At 43.2% G+C, this 27,073-nt stretch overlaps 1 protein-coding gene across 4 annotated transcripts in view; it reads left to right on the plus strand.

Moving 5' to 3' along the window:
* Window positions 1-27,073, plus strand: part of LOC128599865 (trichohyalin-like) — a 123,809-nt gene that overhangs the window by 68,649 nt on the left and 28,087 nt on the right. For 3 of the 4 annotated variants that reach the window (XM_053611878.1, XM_053611880.1, XM_053611881.1), the window contains 5 exons: window positions 163-393; window positions 1,141-1,317; window positions 4,016-4,217; window positions 9,860-9,983; window positions 14,084-14,216. In XM_053611878.1, the coding sequence (XP_053467853.1) occupies window positions 163-393; window positions 1,141-1,317; window positions 4,016-4,217; window positions 9,860-9,983; window positions 14,084-14,216 (867 nt within the window). Of the gene's footprint in view, window positions 1-162; window positions 394-1,140; window positions 1,318-4,015; window positions 4,218-9,859; window positions 9,984-14,083; window positions 14,217-15,421; window positions 15,598-27,073 lie in introns of those variants that run through there. The other variant, XM_053611882.1, reaches the window with a different exon arrangement.

A 27,073-nucleotide genomic window follows, 5' to 3' on the forward strand; every position in this document is an offset into this window, starting at 1 on the left:
AGCGATATTGCATTTAAATTTCATTTCACTTAAAGTAAAAATAAATAAAAATGATAAGATTCCCCTCAGGCCCGGAGACCTCGGGATAGAACTCCACTGACAGACGCTCTGCTCCTCCGCGATGTCTGTTAGGGATTAGTGATGATTTTGTTTGAACTTCAGGTAACAGAGTATGAGGAGTTCCTGAAGAAGCGGGACACAGAGATTAGACTTCTGAACCAGCAGCTGGAGGAGATCCAGGACGAAGTGCAAAAGAGCAGGAACTCGTCCCAGAGTCACCGTTCTGCGCTGGACATCTTCAAACAGAAATACACCACTGCCATGGAGAAGGTCCAACAACTGCAGGTCCTGATCCAGAGAGCAGAGGAAGAGGCGGAGCTTTCTCAGAAACAGGTACGGTGTTCACAGATTGCGGAGGAGTGCGTTGATGAAATGTCGTGGATTTTGTTTGCAATCGAATGTACAGGCTGCAGGATTCAGGTTCTAATGTAGTTAAAGGAAGTTTTTACATTTGTGCCTTTTTTAAAAAATTATGTATTTATTTTTTTCCTGCCCGACCCTATGGAACATGCAGTTTCAGTCAGTCGAGTGTGAAAGAACCCGAGTTGATTTGATCTCTAAACCATTGCGAGAGTAGAAATAAATGTTGGTTAATAAATTAGAAAATGGTAAATAATGGTTAAAAAATGTTTTTTTATTAATCGACATCAATGCCTCGCCTCCGAAACTAGCGGATTTTTATTGTTTTAATGACGCATGTCTCATCTAGTAGTATCAATCAGTCCCTCCAGGATTTCCCGATTTCTCGGAAATTAACGCGAAATCGTGCAAACTCCAGAACATTCTGAGGAGATTTGCACCAAGAGTCATGTGACATCTTCACAACATGCATTTCAGCCAAAGCCCTCTTCGAGTCACGCGTACAGCTAACAGGTCTTATTTACCGACGGACATCACCGTGAAGAGCGTGCAACTGCAGTTTCGTGCGATTCGAGTAGTTTTCTGCGCAAAAAAAAAATCACAAAAAAACATAATTAGTCATTTAAAATAAATGTTTTTTCTACAGGCAAAGATCATTTACATTCTGATAGCATGTGTTAACATGCACTAAAGTGTGTTATGTGGTGTGTGTGTTGGCAGGTCGTCGAGGCCCGAGCAGAAGTTTGCAGTGTAAGAGCCGAAATGTCCAGTCTGGAGTCTCGCTACGAGCAGACAGCGAAGCAAGCGGAGCTTTCGGAGGAGGCGATGGAGCTGCTCACGGACGAGCTCCAGGCAGCGCTGGACAGCCTGAGGAGCCGAGAGGAGAGAAACCTGCAGGTCAGTTTCCTGAAGGTGCTTTCCTGAGTTCAGGATGACTTCTAACGTTTTCCTCACCGACATTCAGATCGCCCGCACGTTCGGTTTAGCGTCTTCATCAGGACTCGTTAATATCAGTTAGCAAACATAAACAGATATCGTCTGAAAGCAAACAGAAGTAAGTAAAGAAAAACTTGCATCCATTTCTTAACATCGTTTTAGATCATGATGTCTGGAAACGAACCTTTATTTTCGAGTGCGCAAATTTAATTTGTACGAGCGTAACCGCTACGTACAAGGTCAAGCCGATGGAATTCAATTTTTAATCATGTAACATTTTATTTGTGTTTTCTGAAAGCAATTTGAAGGATGACTGTATTTTATTCTATACTGCATTCAGTAATGAGTTTGATTCTCTAGCTGCTGTAGAGATTCCGCGAATCCGAGTCGCTCGGTACCCGAGTGCCTCTCAGCTCTGCGTGTCCTTTCACTCGAGGGCCTTGTGTTTTTCAATCTCAGACTTACTCACTTGGAAAGTTTGTATACCAGTGCTAATAAATAAATAATATATATATATATATATATATATATATATACATATATATATATATATATATATATATATATATATAAAAGCTTTCTGTGTTGTTTTAGGTTCCTGACTTTTTATTAAAGTCGCTTATTATTCAGAAGTGTTTTAGATGAAAGATAACTGATGAGCCTCAGTGTTAATTCACCCACTTGTGTCAAGTTGATTATAGTCCTGAAATTAATAATAGTGCTGTTAATAGGCTTTATACATGTTTTTTTATTAATATTACAGTCGTCTCGGACTGTAACCGAATACAAATACATTACGGGTTGAGACTAGAGGTGTGCACGGGGACTGGGATCCTGCTGGACACTGTTAAAAAGATTCGTTCTTCCGTACAGGTTAACGTGAGCGGTCAGATATGAAGCTAATCAAAGGTCACGTTCGCTAACAAACATGCTACAACAACTACTACTCGAACTACGTGTTCATTCACTCATCCTTAGTAACGTTCTGGTCTGGGTGATGGCGCTTTAAATTTGGCTACTAGTTTGTTGTCATGCACACATCTGTAGTGCAGACCACTTATGAACTGTCAGAACCTTGAGGTTTAGGCCACGCCCACTTCAGATTTCAATCCGAGTACAGATAGTGTGCGGGTCTCGATCAGCTCCCTAGGTGGTGAATCAGTACAGTTGGGGCACTAGTAAGGACACCGATGACTCAATTTACAGCGACACGACGGCGTACTCGCTAGTCAAGACTAAGAGCACCAGCGAGAACATTTTGTGAAACACAAACCCGTAAATTAAGACAAATAAAACTAATCATTTCACTATGATAAAAGAAACAGCACTGTATAAATCGAGGATGGGCCAGTCTGTGCAACTGACCTTTTTATGGAGTTTTGTGGGCATCGATAAAAATGCACATGAGCTGCATCTGGAACACGCTCTGCACGTTAAGAGTGTTCAACAAAGTGCAATCCGGTTTGGTTTACGCAAACATTTATGCACTATTAAAAGATATTTGAAGGCTCGGTGGAATCAACAGTGCAGGACCGCCTGCACACTGGACTCATCTGGACTCGGGTTAACAATATTACCTGCTCAGTTCTTAAGACATGGACTGGACACGCCCTCCTGAACTATACTAATAATTAAAAGTTTGATGTTCAATACATCAACAGGCTTTTGCACGACAGCTGGGTCTGTAACATTTCCCGTTGTTCGCTCGGGCTTTAGAGCCGGATTAATTCCAACAAAACGTGCCGAGTCAATGCGATTGACTCCAATTACGGTATGAAAGGACGCTGAATATTCAAATGAGTGGAGCGGGTGATTGGCGGCCCAACGGAGAATGGAGGTGCCAGTGGAAAGAACCACCCATTCATTAGCACCTGAGGTGAAATAATAGGCTCTCATTCATTCATCGAGCAGTAGACATGTGTTCTGGTGTGAGAACAAGCCCCCGGTGGGCCATTTTCTTTCTTTCTTTCCTTTTTTTTTTTTGTTGTTGTCAGGTCTCATTAGAAGCCATTGGTACACAGTCAAGGTTTTGAATAACAGGGCCACATTAAGAGGCTTGAATTAACATGATCACGCATAGCCGAGTTCAATAATGAGCCACATGGTTACATACATGAGGGTAATTAAGGTAATTACATAATAATGGATATAGATGCAAATTCCAGATTGACAGAAGTGGACCCCGGGCGTAATTCCTGTTTAGTATGCGTTTGCTAAACATAGTGGCAGCACTTAAAGTTCTAAGACGCAACCATAGCTTTGTCCAATCACCTACAGCTAGAACCAGTCTCAGAATCTTAATGTCCTAGCCACCTAGGTGTGGTATACTTCTGGAGAGAAAAAAAATACTCAAAAATCTAATACTCGATGGCGTTCTTTTGGTTTCTTTTTAGACGGGGTAAGCTAGAGCCTGTTAACCAAACCTAGAACCTATCCATCCTGTTAACACCCTAAACCCAGGGTTGCTCACCCATTTCGTCCATCACGGAGCTTGGTGTGTAGGTCTGAAGCAGGACGTGACTCTCTAAACGTGGGATAAAAAGTTAATTTTTACTGAAAAACCAACCAGTCGCTAGTGTATGTCCGTCCTGGATAAAACGTCTTCGCACTTACCGTTGGTCGTCTTGGTCATGACGCTCATCTCACCGTACCCCTTCAGGTCGAGATGGAGGTGGCTGAGCTGCAGAACACACTCCTGACTCTCCAGACCAGAAGCGAAGAACTGCAGGAGCTCCGTGAGGAGATGCGGAAAGTGACTGAGGAGAAGAACCAGAAGGAAAAGGAGAACCGGGTCATGAGGAATGAGCTCGAGCAGCTGGGTCGTGAACTTCAGCAGCTCCTCTCCTTCTTCACAGAAACAGGTGAGGATGGCACGTTCAGAGCTGCTATTATAGAAAATGAATCAACACCTGACCAATCAGAATCCTGAATTCAACTATTTACCATTGCAAAAATCCCAGTCATGGGCTTCTGTGTAAGAGTGTGTGTGTGTGTGTGTGTGTGTGCTGACCGAGTTGTCTTGGCACTCTGAGTGTGTGATCACTACATCACAGTGTGATTGGCATGCCTCATTAGCAGCTTGCTAATAAAGTCAGTCTGGTGCAATGGCCTGATGCCACTCTGCATACAAAACACACACACACACACACACACACAGACACACACACACACACACACACAGACAGTCTGACACACTGCCTGTTACACTGTCCACCCCCTCGCCGCTGTCAGATCAGCAGTGTTGTAGCAAGATACCGGATGAATATTTCGTGCCATTATTTAAATTTTCTCCACATTTACACCAAACGGAACGCTGCTTGTGTTCATCATACTAAAATACTGAACGAAAAAATAAATGTTTGCCTAGCAGAGCACACGCGTTCTCTAGAGTTTCCTGCATTAGTATTCCAAGAACCGTAGAAGTCTTGTGTATTTTTAGCCTGCAAAATATATCAGCAACACAGTTGACCAGGATGGAGAACTGATATCAGATCATCATCCCAGAATGTTGGTCAACACAACATGGTGTGACGCATTTCTGGTAGACAGTAACCAAATAAACGCCACGTATGGTCAAAGTTTAAATGTCCGAGAGATTTGTATAACCCCACTGACTTTAAATACTTATTTAACTAGCAAAGTTATCCGAAAAAACGTTCACTTACTTGCTCTGGAAAGGATTTTCCCCACTTCAGGATTCGCACTATGCCACGCCGAATCGGACGGCTAATTAAACAGCTAGCTAGCGATCCACCAGACTTGTTTGTTTATTGTAATTATTATAAGAGAGAAAAAAAAATGAAATAGTAAAACAATCCCCAAGGTTTTCATCTCGCATCGATCATTTTATTAACTGTAAACATTCAGGATGCGATGGTATGTTACTTAGCATCGGGGTTTAAGTGAAATGACACGGAACCTTCCGGGTTTTTCCAGTGTACTCAATGGAAACGCGAACGTTATCAGACGCTCCTACTTGACTAATTTGAATGGTCTGCATCACATCTCCACCAAAGTTTGGTTCTCTCGGTAACCTGGCAAAAAGGGACCAAATTCGGTACCTGTACAGCGGAAAATGCCAACGCCGTGGAACACCACTAAGCTCCAACAGAAGATTGTTCCGAGTCCTATAAATATTCCAGTTGATTGCAACAGCGCTCGGAGGATTGCAGTCGCTCCCGCTCGACACGTCTGTTAGTTTGGAAAGTACCGTGTGAGTAAGTGAGGCTAGATTGGGATATATTTACTGTTATATCCTGGTTGTATTGAGAGCGGAGGTTATTAAGGGCACATCAGGTTTAGGATGCACATGTTTCACCCTGCTGTGCTTCTGGCTTTGTGTGTTTGGTTTAGCTGAAGCTGACATGTCCCTGCTTGGCTGTACATGTTCAATACACACGCACAGGAACTAGAGCTCACCTTAATGATGGTTGTGTGTGTGTGTGTGAGGGGTAATGATGCGGTGCCGTGCTGCCTGGCTTGGCTGTCTGTAGAGAACTCCTCATTTGCAGTCTAGGAGGCCTTTGTTGTTCATGCGCACAGTGTTGTTACGCAGCCTGGAATGTCTCATTAAGAATTAACGTGGGCATCCTTAGCAGGCGACAGGCAGAGATCACCCTGCGACACACACACACAGCCCTCCAGCCTGAGCGCTTTAATTATCTGGAGTTATCTGTCCCCCTCCTCTCCCTTTGTCCTCGCCGTGCCGGTTATGATCTGATTCTGAAGCATGCCGAGCTGCCGCGGCCTTGCCTGGCACCCTCGCCTCCTCATTACCTTCCAGCTCCAACACTCGGCTAAACACGCCAGCTGCTCGGGTGCTAGCTTTTTCAAAATGCTTCAGGTTTTAAAAGCTGCACAAGCATTACTACTTCTTTTCCCTCCTCAACACCCCCCCAAACCAAGAGGCTTTCGTGGTATGACACCCCAAGGTTGCTGGGGAAGGCGTCGTATCCGAGATTTTCCAGAGAGCGTCTTCATTCCCGGGTGTCAAGGCAACAGTTTCACCGATGCACATCCCTCCATCCTTTCCTTCCGTAACATTAAAGTCTACTCGACCGCAGCGGCGCATATTGATTTCCAAGAGTGCTTAAAATGTAAAAAGGTATCTGTGGGGTTTGATTGTAATCGGTGTTGACCATGCATAAGTGATGGATTTCATTTTCAAATTTTTTTTATTTTTATTATTTATTTATTTTTTTTTGGTGGGGGGAGGTGTAATGCGAAGGAGAAAATGGAAGATGTGCCAAGAACCATGAGAGTTCAAGTGGCTGATTGAACCGTATGATGACAGATGGATTAAAAACGAGAGCGACCTGTCGAGGAACCCTCGCAGACTTCAACAACGGGGGGTTAAGAGACCGTCTTGCGCTTCAGCCACTCAGCCGAGCCCTTGGCATGGATGAATGGAGTGCTTAAGAGAACGGAGCTCCTCGCCATGCATTGTGTTTCCCCCTTATACACTTCCGCTTCAACGTCACCGCTGTCCTACGGCTAATCGATGAAGGACGGAGCTATTCGCTCCTGCGCAGGGTTGTCCGCTTTGAGCTGATATTATTTCTCTTCTGCTCCCTACATCTAGATGCATTTTTTTTTTATTTATTTGCAAATTCATGACCTCTGTGGCATGATGTACACCATTCCCTCGTTTTGTCAGTCTCTGCTGCATACGATTTGGCCTCGGTGACCTGCACCGCGGCTGCTCGAGGAGTTTATTTTGTGCCATTACACGCAGATCTGTGATTTTAAAAAAATTAAATAAATAAAAAAAAGACGAGGTGGAATAATGCGTTGTGCGCCCGGAATATAACTTAATGCAGCAGCTATGTGTCTATCCCTGCAGAAGAGAGCCGAGCACCGATTGGTTGGCAGCGACATGATTTACGAGGCCGGGGTTGTGAAGGTTGCCATGGATAGAACCTTCTGGAAAATGATGCATTGCAAAATAATTGACGAATCCTTAGCGCTAGTGTAAAAATGTGTAAATGCAAATGCCGCTAATGCAGAGAAAAGTGAAAAATGGAAGCCTTATAGTACGAGTGGTGAAGCCCGAGTGTGCTGAATGCTCAGAATCCAGGACAGGACACACACCCCACTGGGTTTTTTTTTGATGCACGGACTTTCTTTGCGATTAGATTTGGACAATCGTGCAATTCTTTTTTTTTTTTTTTTTTAAAGGAATGAAATAAATAAAAACTACGCATCATTTTCCTGAGTAACAAATGGCTATTCGTGCTCATAGAGTAATACAGTAGGCCATAAATTTTCATTCCTTTTGCTCCGAAACGCCGCCCTTTGAGCGAGCAGTGACATCCTATCCCTTTCACTGAGAGGTATACATTTTAAAGATGATGGAATTATCAGCGAGATCTCTCCGCCTGAAAACCGGGAGTGGACCTGAGGAAACTCTTTTTTTCTGCCCCCCCCAATACAACTAGATTACTGCAGATAATTGTGTTACACAGAGTATTGATCGAAAAATTGTTGTACTCAGGAAACATCTAAACACACAATTTCTGGGCTCCCTTTATTGCTATCTATCCTACAATACACCTCCTTTTGTATTTTTCTTTTCTTTTCTTTTTCCTGTTTTAGTGGAGATGGATAGCTGAATGGGGGGGAAAAGTATGAATTCTATCATTATGAAGTATCATAATAAAAGAAAATCTCAGGTCGGGAACATGAGAGAAATTACTTCTTTACAAGAATCTATTGATCACTTTATATCAAAGGAGTATGTTTGACATAAGATTACCTGCCAGTTTGAACATTAGGTACACTGTGTTATAGCCCGGGGCAGTTGTAAGTCTGCCAAAGGGATTGTAAATAAGGCAGCAGCTGCGAGCGCCTCTGGCTTAGAATCAAGTCGAGCTCAAAACCGAGGCGGAAGGTAAACTCGAGACGATGCAGATTTTAAAAAATCCCGCTCCCCCCCCTCCCCCACACACGATGACACCTACAGGATAGCGGTCACGTCCTATATGAAAATGTCCACTCAAACCCTTCCACAAGCACACGTTCCACTTTTTCTCCCTTAAAAAAAAAAAAAAACCCTCTTTCCTCCCCTCCCTTCTTTCCTTCCTTCACGCCAGCTTTGGCAGCCTCCAGCTTTTAGATTTCGGTCAAAAGACATTATTCCATCACTTCCAGCACTCTCAACTCAACCTTACCTGCATGAAGCATAAATAAATAAATAAACAAACCACATGCCCTGGCAACGATTAATTGCCCTCCACCAACTCTGGACTCTCTCCCAGGATGGCCAGTGTTAACAGGGTTATATTGGATTGATACCTTGGATGTGGTCTTTATTTTAATTTATTTATTTTCTTCGCCAAAGCTGAATTTTAAACACCTCTCTACCTCGTGGTATTGATTTATTTAGATGTATAAGATCATTTTATTCTTACCTTGAGGTTCTGTAATCTAGCTGAGGTGGGCTTGCAAGCGTTCAGGCTGTGTGTGTGTGTGTGTGTGTGTGTGTTGTTAAATATTTAGAGATTTCGGTTGCCTGTTCAATTTCCTGCGGCTCCAATTTAAACAGTTTGGACCCTGTAACGCCATAAATTAATCATATTTGACCGTGGATTTTTAGCATTCACTTTTAAGCAGCCATACTCCCTACCAGCCGTATATAACACGCTATTTAGAAGAGACTGAAAGCCCTTAAAGCTCTGCTGCGCTGGATCCATTACACTCAGCAGCTCAAACTAAGGGGAGCTCTACTTACAAAAATAACACAATCATCTCTGCATTCAATAATCCATAGTCTGAGACTCGGTTCCGACTGGAGTCTGTGTTTTATTAGATCTATTTCAAAAAATTATCCCTCACTTTATATCAAATGTAAAGGTACAATGCTGCTTCAAATATGTTGGCTGAAAGTAGGTGTTTTAAACACACACTCGATGCAGTCACTATAGGAAAGCCAGAACAGTGCTTTTTTCTCTCTCTCTCTCTTCATGATAGATGTACAAAAGGGGGGGGGGGGGGGGGGTTGGGGTAGAACGCTCAGCTGTATTCTTGAGCGTTTGAGTTCAGGTTCAAAGTAAACAGTGCCATCTATTGTCAGAGACTGGAATTTATTCCTGCTTTGTGGGCAGGCACGACAAAAGAATTGGGCTTAAATGTATGAGCATGAAATGCAAAACAGCATTTCAGTGAAGGAAAATGTTTTCGCCATGGCACAAAGTTATCTCTTCTGGTCTTTGTCCTGAAATATATCGCTGGTGGGTCTGTGTAGGTTTTACAGCAAAAATACTGAAATAAAAGCTCGAGTTGCTTTTTTTTACGATTTCTTATCTCATCGTGTGTTATATTTGTTGTGAATAGGGATCTGAACGAGGATGTATTCATTTCCGTTATCTAATAATATTCAACATGTACACACACAATGTATATTTAAATACAAAATTGCAAGTGTAGTCGGGCAACAGATGTTTAAGCATGAATTTGCATAGATTTTAAGGCGTCTCTTTTCCTCCCTCTTTTTTCTTCTCTCTAGCCGACACTGTACTCGAACGGGAAGACAGTGATGTTTTCTTACCGTCATTTCTCAAGATTGCAGAGCAGCAGCCCAGTGACAATCCTGAAGAGAAAGAGGACATCCGTCAACTCACCCGGCTACAGTAAGATACAGTAACACTGTACAACCCCTGACTAACCCGCCTACAGCGAGATACAGTAACACAGTACAACGCCGACTAGCCCGCCTACAGCGAGATACAGTAACGCCGTACAACCCCCGACTAACCCGCCTACAGCGAGATACAGTAACACAGTACAACGCCGACTAGCCCGCCTACAGCGAGATACAATAACGCCGTACAACCCCCGACTAACCCGCCTACAGCGAGATACAGTAACACAATACAACGCCGTCTAGCCCGCCTACAGCGAGATACAGTAACGCCGTACAACCCCGACTCGACCGCCTACAGCGAGATACAGTAACGCCGTACAACCCCGACTCGCCCGCCTACAGCGAGATACAGTAACGCCTTACAACCACCGACTAACCCGCCTACAGCGAGATACAGTAACGCTGTACAACCCTGACTCGCCCGCCTACAGCGAGATACAGTAACGCCGTACAACCCCCGACTAGCCCGCCTACAGCGAGATACAGTAACACAATACAACGCCGTCTAGCCCGCCTACAGCGAGATACAGTAACGCCGTACAACCCCGACTCGCCCGCCTACAGCGAGATACAGTAACGCCTTACAACCACCGACTAACCCGCCTACAGCGAGATACAGTAACGCCGTACAACCCCGACTCGCCCGCCTACAGCGAGATACAGTAACGCCGTACAACCCCCGACTAGCCCGCCTACAGCGAGATACAGTAACACAATACAACGCCGTCTAGCCCGCCTACAGCGAGATACAGTAACGCCGTACAACCCCGACTCGCCCGCCTACAGCGAGATACAGTAACGCCGTACAACCCCGACTCGCCCGCCTACAGCGAGATACAGTAATGCCGTAAAACTTACGACTAACCCGCCTACAGCGAGATACAGTAACGCCTTACAGCCACCGACTAACCCGCCTACAGCGAGATACAGTAACGCCGTACAACCCCGACTCGCACGCCTACAGCGAGATACAGTAACGCCGTACAACCCCCGACTCGCCCGCCTACAGCGAGATACAGTAACGCCGTACAACCCCCGACTAACCCGCCTACAGCGAGATACAGTAACACATACAACCCCGACTCGCCCTCTAGAGTAAAATGCACTAAAACCCTGTACTTGAAATGAAAATAAAAATGTAGAAATTGATTAATTATCTCGGATTTGTTTTATAATAATCCTGTAATAAAAAATATTTTACAGTTTTGAGAAAATTATTTTTCAGCATAGCTCCATCTTCCCTCCAGAACGAATCCCATGACAGCAGGACGAGTTGTGATTGGTGGAACTCGGGTGTGGTCGCCGCTGTACTGTAGTTTGTTGGGAGAAGTGCGGCGCATGTCTTGCCGTGTGTTTAAACAGCATCTGTGTGTAATCTGTGTACAGTGTGCGTCAGCTCCAAACCAGCATGTGCTCATGTAACTAGCGCTTTGCCCTTTGGAGTATTTAGTTTGATCTTTGCTTGCTGGCTGACTTAATCAGTTTTATTTGAAATTTCACTCACTTTTTTTCTGTTTTTTTTGGAAGTTAACATGGCGCACCCACAGGTGGCTCGACGGGGTCCCGGGTTCTCCTACCGTGCACAAAATGTCGATTATTAGTCCAGATGTCTTTCAGCTGTGCTTGGGGAAACCCCCATCCTTTGCCCCACCGCAAACCCCCCCCCCCAGCTCGCGAAGCCTCGCTCATGTCCTTCCATCAGTTTGTATTAATGAAATGCAGCTCAAATGTGAACCAGGATCTGATTGTGTGTGTGATGTTTCCATACACAATCAGCATGTCCTTCATTCTGAAACGACTATCCGTCATCCGTTTCTGCGTCTTATACCAGAGGACGGTCGAGTTCTCAAATCTGATTGGTCGGCAGGCGGGTGTTATTTCTTTTTAATAGCGTGGTTCGGACAGTAGTCATGACAGGTTTATAAATCCGCGCTCGTTTCCACAGTAACAGCTCGTTCACAGGGACTTGTACAGCGGACACGTCACGCAAGCTATGACTAATGACAGATTTTTTATCTTAAAAGTGTTGTTTAACAAAGAGGAGTTTACGCTTTGCCGTTTCTCCGTAAAATGATGAGCTGTCATTTGAGAACAGGAACTAACTTGTCTCTCGAACATTAAAGGTTAAAATGTGTTAAAATGTCATTCAATATTAAATGAAACATTGTAATCGTAGTGTGTGTGTGTGTATATATATACACACACACACACACCTTATATATACATATACACACATTTTTTATATATATAAAATATATATATGGAGTGTACTTATAAAAATCTGGAGACGAACTCTGCTACTGAATCATCCACGCCCAGTCCTGAAATATGGTTTGATATAACTAACCCTCTTCTCCATGGCTTTCACAATAGCTGACCAAAGTTAGCGCCCAAACCCAAAATTAGATCCATTCCTGCAATTATTCATACGCTATGATTTAACCTTTCCCCCGCGGTACAAGCGGCCTGATTGTGGTTGAATAGGCATTTGCGTCGTGTGTATTTAACTCTCTTCAGGCGTGCGGTATTTGACTGCACTAATGCAGGCAAGAGGCAGAGGAGCGCGTGTTCGCACCCCACGGAACGTCCAGTTGAGGTTGTGGAAATTGTAATAATTTGTCGTATTGATCCTTTCGCCACGGCAGTCGGTTCCCATTGTGGCGGAGCAGAAATAGACACTTCATCGATTGCCTCTTTACTGCCGCACTTCCCGGCCTGGGAACGAGGCTTCCTGCCGCCGCAGGGCCCATTGTCCCTCGCGCCTGGAGATTTAAATGTCCTCTGATAAAAATAACAATCTTTTTTTTATTATTTATTTAAAAAGTGGGAAGGAAACAGGTTTTAATTCTGAAAAGCGTCCGCTTCGTGCTCGGTTTCTTGATCTAATGTGCATGATTTTATTCGTTTTCTGTGCTGGAGTTACAGTCTGAGGGCCAGGCCATGTGAATAGCAGTTATTTTATTACCATAAAGCTAATTTGTGTGTGTGTGTGTGTGTGTATGTGTTATATTTTGGACTTAGACTAAAAGTAGAGACTACAGCAGAACAATCATGAGGTTTTTTTTTTTATTGTGATGATTTTTAAAATTAATCTTCAAATAAATACCACCTGTGATTTTAGTTGAGATTAGATCAGATTATTTAATTTTATAATAACGTAATATTCAGTATTAACTCGGATTAGATTTAAAAGTGGACATACAAGTTGTATAAAGGATCTTATAACTTATAATAAGATTATCTAGCTTTTCATTTTTAAATAAAATTTGTTAAGTTTGTAATAAAATTAATATTCAGTAATGCGTATGTCTACTTTTAAACTTTTTAAAGGTTAAAGGTCATGGCAAAATTTAAATACATAAATTAAAATATTAATCAGTAAATGAAATTGGTTAACGTTTGGTATCCCGCTTTATTTACTGCCAGAATGGCTTGAAATGACTTTATCTCAGAATTTCAGTATTATAATTATATATTTTTATTCCATGTAGCCAATTCTGTGATCATTTTTCACAGTATGCCTCCTACAGTGCAAAAGTTTGTATCCCCTTGACAAAACGACGAGGATTTGGAAGAAATTTAATTCAAAACATTTAGTGTGTTCTGTTTGACAGAACTGAACAAAATATACAGTATCTGGTCAAACAGTGTATAAAATATTACTAGAAAAAAGAATAAAAACAGTCATTTATCATTAATTTAATGAATTTAATTGGTTTGTTTATTTCAAGACTTTTCAGGATTTTGAATTCTATAATACAGTTAATATTGAGTACTAACTTGTGTGCTGATTTTAATCTTTAAAACTGCATCAAAATGTCACTGAGAGGATGGTGATGGATCTTAATCTACTCTTCAGACAGGTTTTGTGTTGATTGTCGCAGGATTCACCCAGGTTTCATTTTTAACCGCTTGGAATCCTGTTATTTGTAGCTAAGCCATGGGGGTGTGCAAACTTTTTTGCACTCAGCTGTACATTAGCGCACACAGTAAATCAGATAGAGTGCGGATCTTCTCTGAACAGGACGTGGATCTGTAGAAGTCTTTAAAAGTGCACGTTTTGTAAGGGATATTTGTGTGTAACAGGTTGACTGTAGAGAAGCTTCGAGCCGAGGCCGGCGGTTTTCTGAGATCTCTGCGGAACGCTGTAGGAGAGGCAGCGACGCAGCGGAGACTTGTTTGTGAGGCGGTGGGGGAACGAGACGAGGTCGGAGAGCAGGTAACCGTCTTACACACACACACACACACACGTGCGCGCTTTCGTATAGCCTCCAGCCTCTCACAACACGCGTCACACTATGAATGGGCTTAAAGGCCAGAAAAATCAGCTCTCACACTTTTCACAAAGGTCAGCCGTGTCTGAAGCCTAGCATTCTCAGAACACACACAGGCCTCTGACCGGTACTTGTTTATTTATTTATTCATGCACTCAACGCTGTCATTGCCCAGCACGAAGCACAGAGAAAGACTCCGAGACTAGAAAACCCCATTATAGTTCAGAGGTGCCAATATTTATGGGTTAGCTATATAATTTACAGCTTCTGACCGGCTGCGACAGCGGGATGCATTAGAAAATGTCCACTTCCTTAGTTCATTCAGTATGGAATAAAATCTGTGCCAAACGTACTGAAGGAAACTTTCCAAGAAACGAACAAAAAGGTGAGAGAGAAAACATTTAAGACGGTCTTCAAATAAACAGCAAGCTTTATTAACAGCTTTGTTTCCGCCAATCGTGGTTTACGACTGCGCTGCCGGAGTTTCCATTTAGTTTACATCCGCCGTTCCGTCACGAACCTCTCGTGTGGGCGGGGCCTAACAGCGATTTACTCTCATTGGCTAGTAAGATTTGGATCGACAGCAATGTGAGAGCTCATCTCTGAAATAGTCGTACGAGTCTATCCAAACCTGAAATGTTAATTACAAACTTGTATACTAAGTAAGTAAGTAAGTGATTTCCACTAAAAAGTTAAACACTATAACTATACGGAGAATCGCGTCCAGAATGCTCTCTGAAATTCGCGCCACTGAAGTCTCTACTTCCAGGTCAGGGAACATTTAATTTAATTCCATAATTCAGACTCCAGCCCGAAAGCGAATAAAAATCTGGCACAGGGAAACATACGAAGCACACGTTTGTGGTTACTTTTAGCTGACATTTAGCTGACCTTTTGACCTGTGAGTTCACAAACGGCCTTGTATGCGATTTAGAAAATAAACAGGTGAGGACCGAGCGGCACCGCTGCAGTAGGGTACAGACCAAACTGTCGCCCGCGTGCAGTTTAGATTAGGTTATTGTTTATAACGTGCATAGAAGTAGAAATACGTTCTACATGATAGTTCAATCCAAACACTTCTGCAGATCAAACCAGACACTCGGGAGAGTTTTTTTGTAGTAAAATAAATTCTGGTTTCTCTCTCTGCTAGGATTTTTCTCGTTAGCGATGCCGGCTCTCTGTTAGCACGGGGCGTCGTGTGGAGGCACCTTGTTCTAATGCACCAGGATTTCGCCTTGTAATATTTCAGAACGTCTCGTACGTGGGAATCAGATCGGATAACACGTCGTCAGGTAGCTACTTCACAAAAGCCCGGAGACTTAATTAATCCAGGTCTGAGCGAGTTTCCTTTGAAATCATTTAAGTTCCTCTCAACTTCCTCTTTATCTTCTCGGCACGGTGAATAATTCAGGCTCGTCTTCGCAGCGGTAAAGCCGTGGAGCGGGAGGAGCAGGAGGGAGGGAGCTTAAGCGCAACTGATGCCCGACATCGGGATCATTTTCACATGTCGTTTGCTCTCTGACGAGCTCGGGCTAATTACGGTGGGTGTCACATCGACCACCCAGCGCTCTGATCAACCTCGTCCTCCGTCACCTCAGAAATAAAGCGCGAGACAGAAGGCTAATCAACTCCCTCACACCTTCACCTCACACCGACGCTTACTCCTTCTCGCAAAAGCCCTTAGCCTTTCATTTGTGGGCTAAAAGAAGACAAAAATAAAGAGAATTCTTTCTCTTTAGCCAGACTTTGTGTTTAACTTCATGGGGCAGTTGTCAGATCTGGGCTAGATGAGGCACTTTAATATTCCAGGAACCTCCGGTAAACGGCTCAATCCATTTACTCCTCGTTTATTCTGAACATGATCCATAACGCTTATTTTAGGCAAAATTTCCACCCACATTGCAAATGAATCACAGTAGGGAAGCTTTAAAAAAAAAAAAAAAGATAAAGCACCTCCACGTGGCCGATCAAAGGTTTTAAATACTAAAAACAGCAGCAGGCGTCGTATGCGGTAAGAGTAAATCCATATTACAAATTGCTTTTGTGAGCTCTGGATGAGCCACCGATTTTTCTGTATTGAACTTTTGTCCCATTCAGTGGCCACAGTGGGGAAAAGATACTGATCCTCTACAGGATCAATACAGGACCAAGCTTCACTGAGCAACAGACACACAGGAAGACTGAACACATCACTCCATGTTGCCTCTTAAACCCGTTTCCAATTTTCAAAAATGTCAGGATCCCAAACCTCGAGTTTTAAATTTTCCATTAGCCACTCATCCAGCAGCAAATGATTACAGTTAAGGCGCTAAGTCGGAAGCACATAATTGTCTAGAACGTCTTTGTTCGCTGTCGCATTACATACAGTTTCCCTTCACCGGAACTAAGAGCTCCAAACCTGTTCCAGCATGACCATGCTCCTGTGCATGAAGATGTGGTAGAAGGTTCAGATTGGAAGAAGGTGGAAGATCTCGAGTGTCCTGAACAGAGCCGTGATCTCAACCCGACAGAACATCTTTGGGATGAACTGGAGCCTCCTCACCATCCCAACATCAGCGCCTGATCTCAACCTCACTAACGCTCTGTAGCCGAATGAAGACCAATCCCCACAGCCACGCCCTAAAATCCAGTGATAAGCCTTCCCAGAAGAGTGGAGCGCATTTATAACGGCGAAGAGGGGACTAAATCTGGAATGAGATGTTCAACAAGTACGTACAGGTGTGATGGTTAGGTGTTCACATACTTTTGGCCATATAGTGTATAATAACCAGATAGACTCTGGAGGGAAATAATATGGTTTGTTGTGCAACTTTAATTTCTCAGCGTGCATAAACAACAAATTTTTTTGTTGCTGTTGTCTTTTTTGACTTGCGGGAAGGGGGCGGGGCTTCTAGGCAGCGTCCGTTAAGATCAGAGAGTTCAAAACACCTATGATTGGTTCATATAACGTAATCTGCGTTAATATATCAGGGTAATGTAATAACATGTACCATAGAGGCGATGATACCGTGATATCACACAAGCCTATAATAAATAGAGTCACATTAGGCCATCGTAAGGTCATAATGATGATGTCATTACGTTAAAGTTAGCGGAAATCGAACCAGTACTAAAAGGCACGGTTCTGTTGGTTCCTGTTCTTGTTTGCGAACGCGCAGTGATGAATTGCCTACATGTTATTTCCTCATCCCTCCATCGCTCGCTGCTCGTTTCTGATATGATGCGCTGGTGCAGATGAGCTCATTACGTGTAATTTTCTATAAGATCATCCACATTAGCGGCGATGTACATTTGTTTGTGTTGCCTCATTGCGCCGGAGAGCCAAATCTGATTCGGATATTAATTGATTAGATTTTTAAGGATTTTTAAGCATGGGAAATGAACTGGAGGGCTGAATGTGTTGCTTTCGCTCTCTCTCGCTCTCTCATACACACACACACACACACACATACTGCTCTCGCTTTATCTTCATGATGGCATCATTACCGTGAAGAGTGTGCGTCAGCCATCAAATTAGCGCGCCACATTTTTAATGATCCGCCTCATGTGCCAAATAAAGCGTGCCCATTGGCTCATTATTGATCTTCATTTGCCCTGATTGGTGCCACTTGCGAGAGTCTGAAAATCCTTTGGAAATGCACAGCAGGACTTGGTGAGAGAGAGCGAAGACGTATGAGCTGAATGTATACATTATTAGGCAGCTGGTGTCCTGCGTCCTTCGGTCCACTATTACCATGAGGCCGAGGGGCATCGTAAAAACCACCGAGTCCCAGTGAAACGACCACCGACAAGGCCATTATCAGCTCCTCAGCCACACTCATTACACACACACACACAGAGGAAAAAAGCAATACGGTGCAGCGCTGCTTATAGATAAAACGATCGGGATGATTTGACCAATTAAAGCACATGAAAGCGTTTTTCGGAGACTCTCCTCACCCACTCCTATTTTAACCCAATTTACCGAACTTCCCCTCCAGACCATCACATTTGCATCGCTCTCATACGAGAACGTTATTGCGGAGGTGATCATTAAGAAGGCCTGCAGTTTTAGAGCTTGCTTAACTGCAAATCGGCGCAGCGAGACCTCCACCGCCACGTGTTTTTAATATACGGTAGCCGTGCAATGCGTGCTCCTTAATCATCGCCTAACAGCGGCGACGTTCTCCTCCTGATTTTCCCCTTCCTCGGATACTTTTAATTAGCCCCTTATATTAACGGTAACACACGGACGTGCACCGCGCTCAACGATCCTGCCGCGAAACAGGGAGACACGCTCCGGAGGTCGGCTCGTAATCCCGAGCAGGGAGGAGTCATGCTAATGTCGTGTTCTCTCCCACGCCAACGTCTCTCATCTTCCCTCCCTTTTTGTGTGTGTGTGTGTGTTTCCGTCTTCATTTATATTAATTTCACAAATCTCTGCGGATGAGCGGGAGGCGGTGGCGTCCACCCGCCCTCGTCTCGTTACATACCCCTGGGACTGGTGTTTTAATTTAGCCCCGACTTCACTGTAATAAAATTTTATATCAGTCTTTTATTAGGTGTTAATATTACACTAGCTCTCCCTCCACTACAGCTTTATCTAATTGCTTTCATTAGCACCGCAGGAACCGCTCGGGCGAGGACACGTAGACGCTCACTCACTCGCTCGCTCGCTCGTTTTACTGCAAGGCTACCAGTTAGAATCCACCGCTGTAGGTTTCTCTTACGCTTCTGTGATGAAATGCATACGGTGTAAGCTGTAAATTTACACGTTACTATAACACTGGTTAGCTGAACCATCGGTATTTTTATGTGTACCCCATATTCTCGACATGAACTTCGGCACGTTTCCCTGCACGTTTTTATCACACGTGTAACGTTACTAATGCATTTATAGACAATATATAATTAAACATCATTACTAATTAATAACCAATTCATCCACCACACAATGTAGTCTATTGACAGGTTGCTAAGCAACATCCCGGACAAAGATTAGGGTATTCTACAGACAGGACAATGGTTGTAGCGTGACTGTTTTACTGGTTTGGCCGATCTACCTGTCTTGGAGTTGTGTGGCCCTGATGGTGTACGGATATAAACCCCCCCATCACAATTCACTTACTTATACTATGCATGAAAAGTATGTACTCGTTTAAACCGTCACAAAACTCCTCCTCGTCCATCACGCAAGGAGTTGTGGGTAATATTCGCTGAAAAAGTGTCCTCGGATCCACACTTGGGAAACCTAGCGGAAACAGCAGACTATCCGGGTGTCTCTGGGAGACTCGTTTCAGCAGACTATGATTCGGGACATCCTGATTCTAATCTCGGATACTGTTGAGGATGGATAGTAGGCGAATTGGGATGCGGGGATCCTTTAGAACACTGTAAAGTGACTGGAACTACTTTTAACTATATGTTTGGAAATTTGATAAAACTCCAGGAGAACAGCTTCGATGTAATCTTTTTCCCCTCAATAGAAATGAGGAAAGAGCTCTTTCTGTCTCTCTCTTTCTCCCTTTCTCCTTCTGTCTCGCTCTCTCGTTCTGTCTCTTTCAGTCCCACTCTCTCTATCTGACTTTCTTGCTCCCTATCTCTCTCTCTCTCTGTGTGTCTGTCTCTTTCAGTCCCACTCTCTTTCTCTCTCTCTCTCTCTCTCTCGGTGTCTGTCTCTTTCAGTCCTACTCTCTCTCTCTCTGACTTTCTCTCTCTCTCTCTCTTTCAGTCCCCTCTCTCTCTCTCTGTATATGTCTCTTTCAGTCCTACTCTCTCTCTTTCGCTCTCTGACTTTCTCTCTCCCTATCTCTTTCTCTCTCTGTGTGTCTCTCTTTCAGTCCCTCTCTCTGACATTCTCTCTGCCTCTCCCTCTCTATTGCTCATCTTTGTCTCTCTCACATTCACATAGCCTCTCTCCATCTGCCTGTCTCTCTGTTTATCGCTCTTGTCTTTCTGTCTCCCTCTTTCTGTCACTCTCTCCAACACTGTCTATATCTCTGCCCCTCTCCCTCCCCCTCTCTGAGGATGGAACTGACCTGCCGATGGATTATTATGGCTGTAGAAATGGTCAAGCTTGATGAATCTGAGGGAAATTGGCTTTGAAATGGCCTCATCTGCTCCGGTCAAAGCCATTACTTGATATATTTTATAAGTGGATTCGGAGTGTGGTTAAATTATTTTAGAATTACCTCGGCTGGCTCGACTGGTTTTTTTTGGTGAGGTTTAATCAAAGTGAAAACCATTCCTGAGTAAATTGTTGAAGTGATATTTTAATGATCAGGTCACGTGAATATTACTGTGCGAATGTAAGACTGTTTTTATTCAACATGATTTATATTTAAACCCACAACAGGCACAGGAATGTTTATGAAACGTGTGAATGCCTTGAATTGTGCTGAATATTTCACACACAAATAAATAAATAAAAGAATCACAGCTAACTACTGTTTGGATACTAACTTACTAGCTAAATAAATAAAGAAACAAATAAAAGAATAATTTAGCGTTTGGATGAAGATTTTGTTATATGTTAATACAAAATAGCATACAAATAATTTTTTAAATAGACAATACTCTACTATTATTTTTACTATATTATTATTATTATTATTGTTGTATTAAGGTTGGGACCATTTGACTTGATATTTTAATTTTAAAAAATCTAAAACATTAAAATACAATATAAAAATAAAAAGAACTACTGTTGGATTATTGTGGCAAAAAAAATTATTATTATTGTTAGTAGTAGTAGTAATAGTAGCAGTAGTAGTAGTGTCAGTAGTAGTAGAAATAGTGGTAGTAATAGTAGAAGTAGTGTTAGTAGTGGTAGTAATAGTAGTAGTAGTAGTAGAAGTAGTGTTAGTAGTAGTAGTGGTGGTAGTAGTAATAGTAATAGTAGTTGTGTTAGTAGTAATAGTACATAGACTTATATTTTATTGTTCAATATTAAGGACGATAAATCCTGCATGTTGTCCTCACCCGTTATTGTCCTTGGTAGCGGACGCCTTTATTTTCACCTTCAGCTAATTACATCACAGTGTTCCACACACTTCAGATCAATAACAATGTTCTGTTTGGCGTAAGAACAGCGGTGTGACATTGACGTGAACCTCGGCTCCTGCGTCCTCCACGAACAGAGGAACACGGCTAAACGTTTACTCACTTATACAGATACATACGTGACACACGCTTACACAGGACACGGGAAGGACCCTCGACCCGTCGTCCTGATCAGAACACTAAGCACTAAAATAAGGCATAAACTCAATATTACATTCTCGTAGTGTTTTTCATGACCAATCAGTACAAGTGCTAATGTGCCACAGAGCTCTGTAATTTGGAGAAAAAAAAAGGGGGGTGGGGCTAGAGTGAATACATCAAAGAGGTGTGGTCAGCTGCTACGCTGTGCTATGCAATCAAATTAGTTCCTCTTGTTCCTTTTACAAATGGGATCTAACCAATCGGTGATGTCTGAGTGTTCACATATGTGGAAGAGGGCAGACAGTGCCAGCATCAACCCCCCCCCCGTCGGAATCGCGGCTCCGTGTCACGTCAAAAACAAGGAAATGAGGACGTGTACAAACAGCAGCTACAGAAATGAGAGCCACCGCTTGGTCCTCAGAGTTTTTTATTCTTGGTTCTGATAAGAAACACCGCCCTCTCATGGTGTGGAGAGGTATTTTCATCTTTGCAGGTGACTCTTCACTGAGGAAGTTATCCTCAGCCAGGTCTGACTGGCACCAGTTCTTTGACGTGGAGTTTGTCGTGTCAGGACCGTGACCCTGAACAGCTCATCCTGGATTGTGCTCTTCTTCGCTTTGAAGTGGCTTCACTTCTTAACGCATGTTCCAATTGAATAAACCTTAAGCGTTATGCTTTTTCACCCCTCACCTCTGCACACTTCTACACACACTCGATCTTGACATTTCTTTTTCTTTTCAAAGAACTGCGACATTTTTACTTGAACGTGAAGGTCGTGTCTCAATTCGAGCCCTGTATAGACCGTCCTTCATCATCTTCACCGACACGTTCGGCTTCCTCATCCTCGAGTCTTATCGATCGAATAGAACGGAATGAAATCATTATTATTCATCACTGATTAGCTGCGTAGAGTTTTTTTTTTTCCCCCCTCTATCTTTCTCTCTTCACCAACACCTCTCCAAGGGTCAGTGTGACGGAAAGCTCCACGCGGCGTTCGAACGCAATCCCATCCTTCTCGTCTACGGGAATTCTGTTGTAGTGCGGTTCTTTATGCATCCTTCAGCAATCACGAACCAGCTTTTACCGTAGCCTGTTTACCGTGCGCTCCTGATTGAAAAACACTCATCTTGCAGTGATCGGGGGAAAGAGAAAAAAAAAAGGAGCCGCCTGTATGAAAGCGGCAGGGCTGATTGGAGAGCCTGGCCCCGAGGAGAGCACTCTGGGAAGGGCAAGCTGGACTTTGGGTAAATAGGGGATGCTTAATTACTTTTCCCCAACGTCCTCCAAGCCATACCTTATCCTCCATCTCCATACAAGCCATTAGTCATCGGAGAAGTGCCGTTATTAAGGCATTAGACGACTCGTTGTGGCCGCTCTGGAAATTGTTGGCGGTACCGATGCAATTAAAGAATCCATTAGTATTATTAATAAGGACTCACGTGTGCACCGGTGGACGGTGGTTTAATATGTAATTATGCTGCTGTTATGAAAGACACACACACACACACACACACAGAGAGAGTGGGATAGGCCTTGCCTTGTTCAATCACGTTTCCTACTCGTCAAACTCGCATATTTAATTCAGAACCCATTTAAAATAAATATACATATTTAACCGATACATCATCCACCGGACATTTTAATTAGTACGATGATGAATTCTTAATGCCATCTTTAACAATATATGTGAGCGTTATTACTAATTCCGGTCTGGTGAATGAGGCGTACTTTTACACGAGGCCTGAAGGCTCTTATTTTCTTTTAAGCGATTAGAAAACGCGGCGCCGTGTGTTAACATGCTTTCCGTTAGTCTCGTTTATTCATTTTTAATGTTACTTTTATTAAGCACAAATTGCAGCACGCTTCAGCGTACAAAATCCGGCTAACAGGTTCTATATTATCCTTTAATCACGGGGGTTGTTATTATTGTGATTATCATCATCATCTGTGTTTGACGGTACACTAGAATGTGTTTTGTAGGAAACGTATGGAGCGGTGTACGGGGACAGCCTTCTGTATCCATGGAAACCGGTCACTTAGCAACAACTCTAATGCTACTTGACGGTCTTTGTTAGCTAAGAAAATGTCATTTAATAAAGCGAGAAGAACTGAAGAGCTTTACGGAGCAGGAGGGAAGATGATCTCGGAGGAAGTGTCTGTAGTGTTGTACAAGTGTCGTTCTCAAAACGTAAAAAAACAAAACAAAAAAAACCGTGAAATTGATACGGCATTTGGCGAGAGCGTCAAACTTGCATTTTTTTTTTGCCGTAGTAGAAATGCCGTTTAACGCCGAGAGTTTCAGATCTGTTTTATCTCTGCCCATCGTAGACATCCTCGCTGGAGAACCCTACAGAAGCCCATTATTTAAGATACAAAAGATCCTTGAAGATACCACTGTGCGACAAGGAAAGGTACAGTTTAGTGCCGTTATTCCTGAGTGACGCACTCGTTCATAGCTATTGCTAGTGTTTTTTTTTTTTTAAGTTCACGTACTCAGCTTAAATATAACACAAACCCATCTATAGGAAAATGAATGTCTCTGTACTCTCAATGACAAAAATAATAAAACCTCTCCTCCTCGTCTCTCGTTCCTGATCCGTCCCCTGCGTCTCCGTGAGATCGTGAGATTATATGAAGTGTAGCAGCAGCGACGGTGTCTCGGCCTAACGGGGGAGACTCCGCCTAATCGCTGATCTCGGAGGACTAAAAGTGTTGTGTTATACACGGCACAGGTTTTATTTCAGCGTTTCTGGAAAATAGAAATCTTCACATTCACATCAGCATTTTTATTTATTTATTTATTTAAATCTGACTAGTTTAGGAGACGTGTGTGTGTGTGTACACTTTCAGCTCCCATAGTGCACTGGGATGTTTACTATACAGAAAGGTACTGGGGAAATGAATTGAAGGTGCTGCAGCGTCACCACTGATGCACTTTGGCAGACCCTCATGGACTTGCTCGTTTGTTTGTAAGGAGTTTTGATCTTGACATCACACACTGGGAGGAGTTTTTGCTGTAAAGCAGTCCATACAGGATTTCGCAGAGATTTTATTATTAAATTTTTTTTTTTAGATTGTTACGGCCAAAAATGCTCGATTTTGCGGCGGTTTTTTTCAGAACTTGCAGTTTTTTGTGCTTTTCTGCGGAAAACTACTTGAATCTGCAAAATCGCAACTGCACAAAATTGTCTTTCACAGTGACGTTTGTTGGTAAACAAGACCTTTTAGCTGTAGTCATGTTCGACGTACGTGTATCGAAGAGCGCTTGGGCCAAACGTGCGTTGTGTGGATGTCACGTGACTCGTCTTGGCCCCGAATCTGCGGAAAATCTGCGGTAATTTTGACAAATTGCGAGCTTCTCGAAATATTGCAGACTTTGCTGGATTTTGTATTGGGATGGACTTGCAGAGCACGCTCAGTTATGACTTCATGTATTAGGATACTACGATGTGATGTGATGTCTGATGCGAATGCTAATCTGATGCGTTCGACTGCAAGCGTAAACGCAAATCTCACGATCCGGTCCTGATACAAGACGCAGGAAACGACCGAGTGTAACGTGGACCCCTGAAGTTGTTTAAGGAATCTGATTTACACTAAATGGGTTTCACCGCTGAAGCGTTACTACGTGGATAATCACGATACCCAAGAACGCAGGAAAAACCGTGATCTGATTCAGACGCTGATACACTACTGAATCACTAATTTTGTTTATTTAAAACGCCGCGTAATGACTGACCGATGAATAAATGACTGTTTTAGCTATTGCGTAACACATATGTAAATATATCTGATCGGGTTGTGAACGTGCACAGCGGCTACACAAAGGAGGAACACCCTGATGTCCAGATTGATTAATTCACCTGTCTGTGTGCGAGACAGAGATGATTGGAACTCTTATTTGAATATCTCTCTCCAGATCTCTGCACGAGGCCGTGGAAACACACTGGGCGAGCGTGTCTCGTGTAACACCGTGTGTGTGTGTGTGACAAGGAAGAGCGCCATAATAAACGGAATATACAAACAAAACAGCTCAGCCTCCTCCCCTGTGTTTCTGACATGCACGAGACAGGCTTCTCGAAAGCTCTCGCTCTGTAATACGTGCTTATAATTGAAACATCGACGTGAACCGTGGCACGTGTACGTGATTCTCTGACAACTTCTCTTTTCTCATAATCGCTGCTCTTTAATCTCTTACTGTTTCGGCGTGCCGACTCTCTCTGTGTAGTCGTGCACACAGAAACGCAGTTATTGCCTTTGGTTATTAAGCAGGAAGAGATGCGGGGAGGAGGAGGAGGAGGGGGGGGAGCCATTTTGCGATGGCAGAATAAGCTGTCAAACAGCGGGGCAGGTGTTGGTGCGGGATGATGGCACGGGCGGTCCGATTACTGCTCCTGCCTTTATTAAATGTCTCTGTGTGAACGGTAGACTGCAGACTGGGAGTGAGGAGGGGGAATCATTAAAAAAAAACACCCCACCCTTCCCATGCAAAGCTCTTCTAACAGACTGGCTAATATTATTTACCACGGAGAGAAATGAATCCTAGAAGAGCTGTGCAGGTTCAGTCTTCAGTCGTGTCACAGAACAGAGTCGGTTCGAGCTCGAGTGTATTTTGGCGCACAAACAACGTCCATGTTTGTTAACGATTTGATCACACCTCCATGTGGCCAACAAACGCCTTTATGAGCAATAATAATACTGCATATATTGCTACCTAGATATATATTCTTGTTGCTTGGGGTGCTTTCATATCTGTTCGTCCAATTGATGAGTCTGAACCTACGTTCACACTCGCAAGTGACGGGCGAGCGTTCATTTTCATCAGCGTAGAGATCACGATTTTGTCAATTCTACTCGAAACAGGATGCATGATGCTGTACAGTGACGATTCCAAAACAAACGATTCCTCTGTCTAATCTTATAGCATGCGTAGTCCAACCAGTTTTTTTTTTTTATATCCTACCTGCGATTACTGTCTGATGCAAAAAAAGGAAGAAAAAACATGTTTTGATCTTTCCCCGTCATATATAACCTCTCATTAAACGCGCATGGAGACATTACAAAGAAAATATAAAGCTTGAAAGGAAGTAGCAGAGCTTCTTGGTGCCTCTGCTGATCTGAATGAAGCTAGCATATCGCTATATAAATATAGTAAATATAGCTACTGCCGTTTCTCACCAGATCTAAAAATGAAATGCTGGACAGGCCACGCCCACACATGACAACAGTTATCAAGGCAGGAGTTGTTAAGATTCATTAAATGCACTTGTTATTACGGTTAAAAACGCTTTTGAGAATCGTGGATACTGCTGATGAATTTTCAGCAAATGTACCGTATCACAGGATCTATAAGAGTCGACTCTGTAACGATTCGAATCGTTTGCAAAATGACTCATCCGTAGTTGAACTCAAACATGTACACACTGAACACGGCTCGCTTTTCTTCTTGATGATACCTGCACAATGTTCTGGAATCTGATATCAATCCCTGGTTTAACACACACACACACACACCCACCCACACAGTGTCACTCCACCTCCTATTAAGAGAAACAATCTAAATGTTAAGCAGCGAGTGTCCCGGCTAGTGAAGAGGCCCGCTGCACTCTGGCACTGGGAA

This window comes from Ictalurus furcatus, chromosome 23 (assembly GCF_023375685.1).
Source record: "Ictalurus furcatus strain D&B chromosome 23, Billie_1.0, whole genome shotgun sequence".
NCBI lineage: Eukaryota > Metazoa > Chordata > Actinopteri > Siluriformes > Ictaluridae > Ictalurus > Ictalurus furcatus.